This window comes from Phaseolus vulgaris, chromosome 5, assembly GCF_051622355.1.
Source record: "Phaseolus vulgaris cultivar YP4 chromosome 5, ASM5162235v1, whole genome shotgun sequence".
In the NCBI taxonomy this organism is placed as follows: Eukaryota; Viridiplantae; Streptophyta; class Magnoliopsida; order Fabales; family Fabaceae; genus Phaseolus; species Phaseolus vulgaris.
In genome coordinates, this window is record NC_143502.1 from 9,369,706 (window position 1) to 9,382,967 (window position 13,262).

General features: G+C 27.8%; 1 protein-coding gene and 1 pseudogene across 1 annotated transcript; one reads left to right on the forward strand and one right to left on the reverse strand.

Annotated features, from left to right (window-relative positions):
- Positions 1-323: 323 nt before the first annotated feature.
- On the reverse strand, positions 324-3,414 carry LOC150027470 (uncharacterized; annotated as a pseudogene).
- A 7,066-nt stretch (positions 3,415-10,480) lies between these two features.
- On the forward strand, positions 10,481-12,976 carry LOC137833936 (F-box protein At1g80960). Its single transcript, XM_068642006.1, has 2 exons — positions 10,481-11,500; positions 12,620-12,976. Exons 1-2 carry the CDS (start codon positions 10,481-10,483, stop codon positions 12,974-12,976), a joined length of 1,377 nt encoding a protein of 458 aa, XP_068498107.1.
- The last annotated feature ends 286 nt before the right edge of the window (positions 12,977-13,262 follow it).

Sequence of the window (13,262 nt, forward strand, 5' to 3'; positions counted from 1 at the left end):
AAATCCGTATGTAATTACATACGGATCAATCCGTATGTAAAATCCGTATGTAATTACATACGGATAAATTCGTATGTAATTAACAAGCAGACTTACATACGGATTTATTCGTATGTAACATTGTACACAGCACCACCAACTATTTGTATTTGGAAGCACCCCATATTCTACACCTGCATATCATCCATCAACATTCCAGTACATTCCAGTTTTTAGAAGACAAATATTCATCACATTCAAAGTTATCCATACATACAATACTTACTATTTTCAAATATCTAAATATCTAAAATGTATTTCATTAAAACAAAGTTCTAGAGAAGCTAATCATTATTATAATCTTCACCGGGTGAATTTTGTTGTTCATCATGATTATTATGATGTTGTTGGACTTCATTTGACTGCTGATTCGGTTGAGTTGGTGGCGGGGTATTTGGTTGCTGAAGAAACTGTTGTGTTGCAGCTACTGCCTCAGGTGGTAGATATTGCATCATGAAATTTTGAAAGTTTTGAAACCTTGCATCCATGCGTTCAATATGCTGCCTAAGTTCAACAATTTCTTCTGAATTAGCCTTCTTATTACTAGAAGATGGTTGTGTTTCTTGTAGGTAGCGACCAACACAGTCGTCCTGAAGATCAACACGTCCAACCCCATATACTCGTCCCTTGTACCTTCCACCTACAGTTTCTAACCAACAACGACTTCTCAATCTTTCCTCCTCAGCAAGATCTAATGGAGTAGATATTGAGGTAGATTGTGACTCAGATAATGCTAGGGACAATCTACTTTCAAAATCTTCCTATTAAAATGAAAAATATTTGTTATCATACCAATTAATGTATATGAAAAAAAAAGTTTAAAAAAACTAACATGAGTCCGCCTTGATCTATCATCAACAAAATCTCCAGTGCTCTTCCGTATATGTGTTTGTTGAAACACTTCATAAATTAAAAAGATAATAATTAATCATAGATTAATATAAAAAAAAATTATATGGAAATCATACCAAACGAATAGCGTGTTCATGAACACTAATAGATCCTCCAATGTGCAGACATCCACCTTTTTCAGACAAACGATTCTTTTTAGCTGTATCACATTTGGATCGATACACAGCCATGTTCCAGTGTTCTTAGAGGCTGTTCCAAACATTATTGCCAATCCATTCTGGTCGTTTACCTTCTTGGCGAGCATCTTTAAACATTTGTGAAAGGGTGTGAGAAGCTTTTGTATGGAAATTTTTCTTAACTTTTTCCTCGTCCTCAGCCCTCCATGTGACCTTCCTCTGCAAAACAACAAGAATCATCAATCCAAATTGTAAAATATAAAATATTTAAAGGGAATAAAAAACAAGTACCTTAAAACGTTGAAAAAATATATCTCGTTCACCCTTTGGGATTGCCCCCCATGTTGGTCATGGCTCACCAAATTGTTGCTTGATGGTGGCAGTGATGGCCTTTGATGCAATTTTTGATGGATAAAACCTAAATACCAAAACAAAGTTAGTCAAAATTATAAGACAATAATAATAAATTATATAAATTGAATTTTGTTATATTCTTACCCTCCCCCAATAGGCTGAATCAGAGGACGATCACCAGCTGAGAGGACCTCGTCCTTTAAGTTATTCGTTGCAGAAGCTGAGTGCGTCCCTCCAAGATTTGTATATGGGGATGGTGTAATATCTGGTGGGGTTGATGCATTAGAACCAACACGTGGAGATGGTGTTGATGCAATAGCATCTTGTACTGGTGGGGTGGATTGGGTAGCATCTGGTACTGGTGGGGTGGATTGGGTAGCATCTAGTACTGGTGGGGTAGATCGGTGAACTGAAGAAGGAATAGGTGTATTGGGTTGACTTGATGATGGATTTTGGTTGTTAAATCGTGATAACAATTTTATCACATAATTTCTTTTCCCTTTTTTTTGGTTGTTACTCGGTAAAAATCTACGATGCGAGTCAAACCAAGAATTTTTCCCCCCATGATGTAATCTAAATGCCTTTGAATGCTCCATGCAATGTGGGCATGCTAATTTACCATGAGTTCCCCAACCAGACAACATACCGTATGCAGGAAAGTCATTAATCGTCCACATTAACATTGCCCTCATTATGAAGTTCTCTTTCCTTGAAATATCGTATGTTGGGACACCACTCCACAATTTCTTCAAGTCGTCTATCAAGGGCTCCAAAAATACATCAATACCAGTCTTTGGATTGAATGGGCCTGGTATGAGACAACTCAAAAACATATAAGGTTTAGACATGCACATTTCGGGAGGAAGATTATACGGGGTCACAATTATTGGCCAACATGAATAGGGTGCATTTGATGCTTGCACATATGGATTAAAACCATCAGAGCATAAACCTAATCGCACATTGCGTGCCTCCACAGAAAAATCGGGATATATTGTATCAAAGTGTTTCCAAGCCTCGCCATCACATGGATGACACAAAACACCATTATTGCTTCTGTTATCATAGTGCCATATCATTTGTCCCGCAGTCTTTGTTGAAGCATACATTCTTTGCAACCTTGGAATTATTGGCAAATAGAACATTGCCTTTACAGGAACTGGTTTTTTGTTACTTGGTCCGGTGTTCTGGTGATGATACATTGACTTGTGACAAAATTTGCATTGAAGCAACGCTCCATCATTTTTACCGTATTCGTTATCATAGAAGAGCATGCAACCATCCACACAACAATCAATTCTCTTAGCCTGTAATCCCAATTTCGACACTAGCCTTTTTGCATCATAATAACTTTTAGGCAAACCTATTTTGGTAGGTGTTGCATCTAAAAGCATTTTTGAAATAAACTCTAAGCATTGGTCAGGAATATTCCAATTGGATTTGCAAGCTAATAGTCGGACACACATTGATAATTTGGAGTCAGATGACCCTTTATACAATGGCGCATTTGCATCCAACAAAAGGTCATAAAATCTTTGAGTTTCTTCGTTCGGAGGCTCTTCCATGTTATCTACATTTGGTACTCGAAATGACTCTTGTTGCCTAAGAGCATCATACACCATGTCTACGATCAACCTAACCTGGTCATCTTGTGACTGAAGGTGTGCACCTCCAATTATTTCCAAAGGCATGCAATTATCGTTATTATCCAAGTCACCTTCTACCATGTCTTCACCATGATCACTCCAAATCCAATAATTAGATTTGAAACCATGTTTGTAGAGATGAACCTTCACAAGTCTTTCCTCCAAAATTCTTGTACAATCACACTTAGTACATGGACATCGTATTCCCCCATCATTCAGATAACATTCTTGTTGGCAAGCTTTGGTTATAAACTCTTCAACTCCCAATATAAAAGACTCTTCAAAGCACCTCTTCCTCTATAACACCTATCATACATCCATCCACGATTTGATGGAAACTGATCCATGTTCTATTTATAAAGCAATTGACAAAAAGTCAACGATTTTTTCAAAGATCGTGCTATAAACGAACATATAAGAGTTCGTGTTAGAAACGAACATGTAAGAGTTTGTAAACTCTACCTAAATCGTCTTTAGGTATTATAATTAGTAATAAAAAATATTTTTCATGCATTAAATTACAGAATTTTATACATCAGAAATCGTAATGAGAATTTACCCAATGGCAAGATATTGGATTGTATTGACTTTTTGAATTATGGATTTATCACTTATGCCTACATTGACTCAGATGAGGAAGCGAGCCATCAAAAAAAGTTCACTGCTATCATTATTTTAAAATTATCAAGTTTTATAGCTAATAAACTCATACAAAAGTTCATTAAACCACAATAATAGAAACATAAAAATATACACCAGCTCATACAATGTATAATGTATCACTTTACCGAGACAAACTAAAGCCCTGCACATTCCCAGCTCAATAACCCGAAAATAAACCTTAAACCATGTATGCCAAAATAAAACAAAAAACCAGCAACTTCCTGCAAACAAAGAGAGCAGCATACAAAAAAGTAGATTCTATTTTTTCCTACAATTTTTGTTACATACTAAACAAAACCTGAACGATTGCAGCGGTGGTGGCCGGAGGTCACACGGTGGTGGTGATTGGGAAGACTACGTCAGGCCGGGTCGGTGTTTGCAAAATCTCGAGCACACGGGATGGTACAATGGCAAAGGGGGAAGCTGGACACTGCTAAACCGAAAGAGATCGTGCATGCGGTGTGGCAGATGGGGTTGCTGTTCGCTGGTGCCGTTCGCTGGTGTCCTTGGGTGGAAATGGGGTTGCTGTGATTTAGGTTTTACTGAATGAAGATACGTGAAGTGGGCTACTGAAGAATACATGGGCTAGTGAAGAATACATTAAGTAAAGTGAACCTGGGCTTAGTGAAGATTACGTTAAGGTGCCTGGTTCCAATTCAAATTCAACATTTTTTTTTAATTATTTTGTTTTTTAATTTTAATGAAATAATATAAATCACATTTAATTTTTTATGTTATTTATTTTTAAAATTCTTTATTTAGTTATTTTAATTGAATATAATTTATTAATATAATTTAAATAAATATTCAATTACTTTAAGTAATTCAATATATTAACTTTAAATAGTAAAAAAAAAAATTTATTGAAATGAAGGTGGGCTGAGTGGAGAACTGTAGTGAAGTGGCTGGGGTTTAAACTCAAATTCAACATATTCTTAATATTTTATTGTTTTTTTTCTCAATTATTTTGTTTTATAATTTTAATGAAATAACATAAATCACATTTAATTTATGTTATTTATTTTTAAAATTCTTTATCTGATTATTTTTAATTGAATATAATTTATTAATATAATTTAAATAAATATTTAATTACTTTAAGTAATTCAATATATTAACTTTAAATAGTCAAAAAAAAATTATTGAAGTGAAGGTGGACTGAGTGAAGAACTGTAGTGAAGTGGCTGGAGTTCAAACTCAAATTCAACATATTCTTAATTTTTTATTGTTTTTTTTCTCAATTATTTTGTTTTCTAATTTTAATGAAAAAACATAAATCATATTTAATTTTTTATGTTATTTATTTTTAAAATTCTGTATCTGATTATTTTTAATTGAATATAATTTATTAATATAATTTAAATAAATATTCAATTACTTTAAGTAATTCAATATATTAACTTTAAATAGTAAAAAAAAAAAATTTATTGAAGTGAAGGTGGTCTGAGTGGAGAACTGTAGTGAAGTGACTGGGGTTGAAACTCAAATTCAACATATTCTTAATTTTTATTGTTTTTTTTCTCAATTATTTTGTTTTCTAATTTTAATGAAATAACATAAATCACATTTAATTTTTTATGTTATTTATTTTTAAAATTCTTTATCTGATTATTTTTAATTGAATATAATTTATTATTATAATTTAAATAAATATTTAATTACTTTAAGTAATTCAATATATTAACTTTAAATAGTCAAAAAAAAATTATTGAAGTGAAGGTGGACTGAGTGAAGAACTGTAGTGAAGTGGTTGGGGTTCAAACTCAAATTCAACATATTCTTAATTTTTTATTGTTTTTTTTCTCAATTATTTTGTTTTCTAATTTTAATGAAAAACCATAAATCATATTTAATTTTTTATGTTATTTATTTTTAAAATTCTGTATCTGATTATTTTTAATTGAATATAATTTATTAATATAATTTAAATAAATATTCAATTACTTTAAGTAATTCAATATATTAACTTTAAATAGTAAAAAAAAATATTTTATTGAAGTGAAGGTGGGCTGAGTGGAGAACTGTAGTGAAGTGGTTGGGGTTGAAACTCAAATTCAACATATTCTTAATTTTTATTGTTTTTTTTTCTCAATTATTTTGTTTTCTAATTTTAATCAAATAACATAAATCACATTTAATTTTTTATGTTATTTATTTTTAAAATTCTTTATCTGATTATTTTTAATTGAATATAATTTATTAATATAATTTAAATAAATATTTCATTACTTTAATAATTCAATATATTAACTTTAAATAGTCAAAAAAAAATTATTGAAGTGAAGGTGGACTGAGTGAAGAACTGTAGTGAAGTGACTGGGGTTCAAACTCAAATTCAACATATTCTTAATTTTTTATTGTTTTTTTTCTCAATTATTTTGTTTTCTAATTTTAATGAAATAACATAAATCATATTTAATTTTTTATGTTATTTATTTTTAAAATCCTGTATCTGATTATTTTTAATTGAATATAATTTATTAATATAATTTAAATAAATATTCAATTACTTTAAGTAATTCAATATATTAACTTTAAATAGTAAAAAAAAATATTTTATTGAAGTGAAGGTGGGCTGAGTGGAGAACTGTAGTGAAGTGGCTGGGGTTGAAACTCAAATTCAACATATTCTTAATTTTTATTGTTTTTTTTCTCAATTATTTTGTTTTCTAATTTTAATGAAATAACATAAATCACATTTAATTTTTTATGTTATTTATTTTTAATATTCTTTATCTGATTATTTTTAATTGAATATAATTTATTATTATAATTTAAATAAATATTCAATTACTTTAAGTAATTCAATATATTAACTTTAAATAGTCAAAAAAAAAATATTTTATTGAAGTGAAGGTGGGCTGAGTGGAGAACTGTAGTGAAGTGGCAGGGATTCAAACTCAAATTCAACATATTCTTAATTTTTTATTGTTTTTTTTCTCAATTATTTTGTTTTCTAATTTTAATGAAATAATATAAATCACATTTAATTTTTTATGCTATGTATTTTTAAAATTCTTTATCTGATTATTTTTAATTAAATATAATTTATTAATATAATTTAAATAAATATTCAATTACTTTAAGTAATTCAATATATTAACTTTAAATAGTAAAAAAAAAATATTTTGTTGAAGTGAAGGTGGGCTGAGTGGAGAACTCAACATATTCTTAATTTTTTATTGTTTTTTTTTTCTCAATTATTTTGTTTTCTAATTTTAATGAAATAACATAAATCACATTTAATTTTTTATGTTATTTATTTTTAAAATTCTTTATCTGATTATTTTTAATTGAATATAATTTATTATTATAATTTAAATAAATATTTAATTACTTTAAGTAATTAATTAATTAACTTTTAAATAATCAAAATAAAATAGAAAATTAAATTAATTTATGATGTAACACACGTTAAGATCACTTATATTTTTATTTCTATTTTCAATATTTTTTATTGTTTTTTCTTTTTCAATTTTATTGTTTTTTTAATTTTAGTAAAATAACATAAAATACGTTAGCCCTTTATTTCTATTTTTTTAATTAACTAAATTTGTAATATATTTTCAATTAAATTTTAAATAACGTATATATGAATAATATTTGTATGTAATTTTTTTAAAAAAAGAAATTTACATACGGATAAAATCCATATGTAAATTTAAAAAAAAAAATTAAAAAATAGTTACACGAATTATATCCGTATGTAAATTTTTTTTAAAAAAGAATCGTTACATACAGATTCTATCCGTATGTAAGTTTTTTTTTTTAAAAAAAAAATCGTTACATACGGATTCTGTCCGTATTTTAATTTTTTTTTTTTTAAATTTCCCTTACATATGGATTATTATCCGTATGTAAAAATTTGTATGTAATACTAACATTACATACGAATGAATGTAAAAAATCCGTATGTAATGTTGGAGTTACATACGGATCAGAATCCGTATGTAAAAATTCGTATGTAAAGTTGGAGTTATATACGGATCAGAGTCCGTATGTAAAATTCGTATGTAATGTCCATTTTACATACGGATTCAGATTCGTATGTAAAAATTGTATGTAAGTAGCGATTTTCTTGTAGTGGGAATTTTCTGTCTTACTCTCTTCATTGTTTGTCAAAATATCATTATTAACTTTTAATTAATATTGAATTGTACTGTAATAAAAAATCGGGAAGATATGAATGTGCGTACTACGTTATGCAATGGACAAAATCGTCACCTATAGTGGTCCATAGAGTGCGATTTTGACTACAACCGAAGTTTATGGGAGAGACCATGCAAGAAAAGGGTATGACTCAGAAAAAGGTATAGACGTCAGTTCTTATAATAACCGTCGCTTATACCCTTCTCTGAGTATATTAAGATATTATATTATGTAAGAAATAGGCGTTTGTTACTAAAATAACTGACACCTATAGTGGCTTAATAATAAACTACGACTATGAAACCTTAGTTTATAAGTCAAAACTATAAATGACTTGTTCATATGTACACTTTTAAAATTGACATCTAAGATCTTTAAAAACTATTGTCTAAAAGTATTTTTACATTAATTCACACACATGTAAATACTAGTTTCCATTCACTACAAGAAAATAATAAAATAGAAACCAATTTTAGAAACAAAAAATAATTAGTTGCTATAGTGACTAAATTATAGACCATTTTAGAAACTAAAAATTTTTTGATTTCCAAATTAGTTTCTATCATTGTTAAATGATTTCTAAATTGGTGTCTAATCAACTACCAAATTTAGAATCTAAATAATTGGTAGTTAAAACCTTGGTAGCTAATTAGATACTAATTAGAAACTATTTAACAATAATATAAACTAATAGAAACCAAAATTATTTTTAGTTTATAAAATAGTCTCTAATTTATTCACTATAACAACTAATTATTTTTTGTTTCCAAAATTGATTTCTATTTCATGATTTTCTTATAGTGATTAGTGAAAGTTACTTGCCTTCAAAGTAATTATTTGAATAAAAACAAATTTTAGTTAGGAACTGAACTATTTGAGATGATGGCTTTTCTTATCAAATCTAATCAATAATGAAGAAAAACTTACGTATTCTAAATTAACATTTCATTAGGAGAAATTCGTCCTTGTGTTAGCTCTTGTATGGTAGAATATAATGTTATATATAAAAAACGTAGAGATAACAAGAACAAAGTTTTAAGAAAAAAAAAAGGATGTATAGGCGAAGAGAAAAAAAGAAACTAATAAAAGAAAGAAGAAACGATGAATACAGGAAAACGATACTTATATAGTTTTTCTTATAATTAGATATTAATTTTATAAAGAATATTTGAAAATAGAAAAAATTTAAATATATAATAATTATAGTATATTTGAAATATTATATATTTATGTATATATATACATTAATTTGTGTATTTGTGTTTTAGTATAATATATTAAAATTTAAAATTAATGTGGAAAATAAATTATTTACTAAATCAACGGTTTGGTATTTTTTTAATTTTTATCCTTAACTATAGTTTAAAATATATTATAAATATTTGTAACTATAAATGATTAGTAATGAAGTTATTATTATTTATGAAATATACTTTAATAACTAAGTTTTTAAAAAAACTACTAACATAAATGAACTTTTATTATTAAATTCATATCCATAAATATTAATTAAATGTTTTTTTTGAATTCAACTACATATTTTGAAAAAAAAAATTGTAATTATTGTTTTCTGAGATATATATTATATTATATTAACTAGTTCAATAAAATATTTTGACTATAAATAATATTTAATTAATATAGAAAATGTAATAATTAATATTTAATTAAAAAGTTATATAATAAGTGTTATTAACGTAAGCAATTCAAATAATCATTAATTATAATTTCTCTATTTTCACTATAATATTAGGTGTGTTAAATTTAATATTTGGACAAAATTGCTGTTTCAAAAACTGTTAATTAAAAAGTTATATAATAAGTGTTATTAACGTAAGCAATTCAATTAATCATTAATTATAATTTCTCTATTTTCACTATAATATTAGGTGTGTTAAATTTAATATTTGGACAAAATTGCTGTTTCAAAAACTGTTAAAGGATAAGATTAATTGAATTGTTTATTTGGACTTAACATTAAAAACATTCTCATTATAGTCCTTATATTTAAATCATATATCTTATTCTTAATTATTATATATTATTTAAATTCTTTTAATGTTGATCATAGAAATAGAAAAAAATTAAAACAATATCTACAATCAGAAAATTGAAAATGAATAATTAAACCAAAGATAAAAAATTAAAAATCGTGTTATATTGCATATATTGCCTACACAGTGATTTATTCTGGAAATGATAATTTCACGATTCTTGAATTATATATAACTCTCTTATTGTTGATATAATAGATTTAATAAAAAATAAATTTATAATTAAATAATATAAAAAAGTATTAAAATAATAATATTATGAATTGTAATATGGTTGTATAAAAAAATTGTAGTTTGTAACTTTTTTATTTACATATTCTTGCAAGTGATTCGAAAAAAATAATAATACATTGACAATTTTGTTCCATTTTTTTTTCTAAAATTTCAACTTTTATATAAAATGACTAAAATATTTTTTTTATATAGATTATATATATTAGAGCAGGTTCTCAATATATATTCCTCTTACGAAAAACCAGCAAAATCTACAATAAAACTAAAACCTGAGTCACTTTGTGGTTTCACTCTCACTCTCATCTCCATCATCATGTCCTTCTCTAACTCCTCTTCTGTGACAACAAACACAGGAGGCCAAAGAATAACAAAGGTGAAGATGGAGAATCCAGATTTGATTGGAAACCTTTCAAATGAGATCAAAATCATGATCCTCTCCAAGCTTAGCATTGATGAAGCTGTGAGGTGCAGTGTCCTTTCAAAGAGATGGGAAGGACTTTGGAAAGAAATTTCACACATGGAGTTAAATGTGAAGACCATGGTGAAACCCTTTACACAACTTTTGCAGTCTCGGAAGGCTCGTACATTCCCTGATTTTGGTGCAATTGCTCCACCAATGGTCAAGAGTGTTTCTGGATGTAACTCTCTAGTTATAATGATGATTCTTGCTACACACTCAGGTGCCATGTCTAGTTGTCGTATCAAGCATTTTGAGAAGAGTCTTGCATTTGGGGATGTAGAGTGTTGGGTTCATATTCTGGTTGAATCAAAGAAAGGGTTGAAAGATCTGAGCCTAGAGAGTATGCCTCACTGCGAAGAACTAACAGACAAAATTGTTTCTGATGAACATACCTTTTTACCTAGTTTTCTGCATGGGGTATTTGAATGTTTGAGTTCACTTGAGTTGATCAATTACACCCTTAACTCTTGCCTCCCTTTTGAGGAATGCAATAAACTCAAAAAGCTTACCATGAAGAGGATATATTTGGATGATGGGACCCTCAGTGGGATTCTAAAAAATTGTGTGGTGCTAGAAAACTTCAATTTGCTTGAGTCCACTGGTTTTGAGAGACTGATAATTGTGAAATCAACACTTAGAGTTTTGCAGCTCCAAGCCCTATGTGTGGATGAGATTCAACTTTGTTGCAACAACCTTGAGGTTCTGTTGCTTGAAAGTGTAATTTGTGCAGTGAAAAATGTGAGCATTTCTTCTCCATACCTCAAGACCTTTCATTCTTACAGCAACTCAATGTATGCCAAAATGCTCTCTGTTGAAAATGGGAAGTCTATTATGAAAACACATGAGGTTCTTGCACATTGCAGTGGTCTTGTGGTGAGTTCCCTTCAACATTTCTCCTGCCTTTTGTGTTACCATACATCATTTTTACATATCAAGATCTTCCTCAATGTCCTTTAAATACTGGTTAGATTGGGTGTTTAAATATGCAACATATTGGGTTATTAAAGAAACAACAAAATTTCTCTTTTTGAAAACCCAAAAAGTTATGAATCATTCCAAAATTAGAAGAATAAGGGTTTGATATAAACATAAACTGGATGATGAAGTTTTGCTACAAAGTAGTTCTTTTACTTCATCTGGTTGAGCTGCGACAATTGATATGATTTAATTGAAGCTGCAAATTGCTAGTTGTTAAGCTTGTAGGTCTGCAATTTAGAACTACTTATATGTCAAATTGGACATGCAAACCATGCATATACTTTGAAATGATTCCATATAGCACAAAATTTGTTCCTTGAGTAGAATTGATAGTGTTTCTTCCAAATAAATCCCTTTTTGAAGGAAAATTTATTCAAGATTGTTGGATGTATGTAAATTGGTTTTGAGTAATAAATAATTACATACTGAGGTGTTAAATATTTTATTTATTTTCAGGGGTCTTTGAGAAGAAATATATTTAAGAATTTATCAAACTTGTGCATCGATCTGGATTTGAACCATATGAGAGAAGCTTGGCTTTTTTCTTATCTCTTGAAATTGTGTACCAATATACAAGTTATTCAGATTTCTCTACCGGTATGTGACATTATATTTGATTGATATTTGGTTAACACATATTACTGGTTAATATACTTTCACAAAAAACTATTTTTGTTTTTGTCCAAATTTTTAATATTTTAAGTATTTGTATTAAAAAAATTATTAAAATGAATTTTTATTAAAGTTTTTTTTACGTGACAAACAATTTTTTTAAAATATTTCATATAAATATTAGAATATTATAATATATATTCAATGCTGAAAATTTAGTTGTTACATTTGATAAAAATTCCTTTCAATAATTATTTCACTATAAATATATAAGAGAATTAAAGTTTGGAGAAGGAAAAAAAGTTAATTTAAAAAAAATATATTTAATTCTTAATATTTAATATTTGTATAACCATGTTTTAGCGTGTAAAAGAGTTTATAATAGATGGTTCTGCTTGACAGGTTTTTAGGAACAAAAACCAAAGTAGCAATAGCTCCAAATATGGTGATTATTCACATCCCATATCAAAGCTTTGGCAGAGAAGAGAATTATGCTACTGTATTGGTCAGAAGCTGAAGTGTGTGTACATTAGGGGATTTAGAGGGAAAGAACAAGAAGTAGAATTTGGTAAATACCTTATAACAAAAGCCACTATGATGAAGAGAATTACCCTGATATGTAGTAGTGACTCAAAGGAAGCAGCTGAAAAATTGTTGTCATTACCTATGGCTTCTGGTAATCTTTCCATAAATTTAATCTTGAATGGAAATAATCCTATGGAAGAATTTGTAGAACATCAAAATAGGTTAAATTTGTAAATAATTTTAGGCTTAAATATGATGTTAGTGTCAAGCTATATACTACAAAATGTACATTGTGTTGCTATGGTAATTAGTTACACAACTTATCTTAAAAACCACCTATGGTTTGAACTTATACTTATTAGACATAATTTACCAAATTAGTGTTGTCCAAGTTGTTATTGTTTTATATGCTTCAATTGTTCTCATTACGCTTATACCATTTAAAAAGTATTGAACTTGATTTCATTTGGACATCTTTATTTAAAAAGTATTTAATGTTGAACTTTATTCATCTTATAAA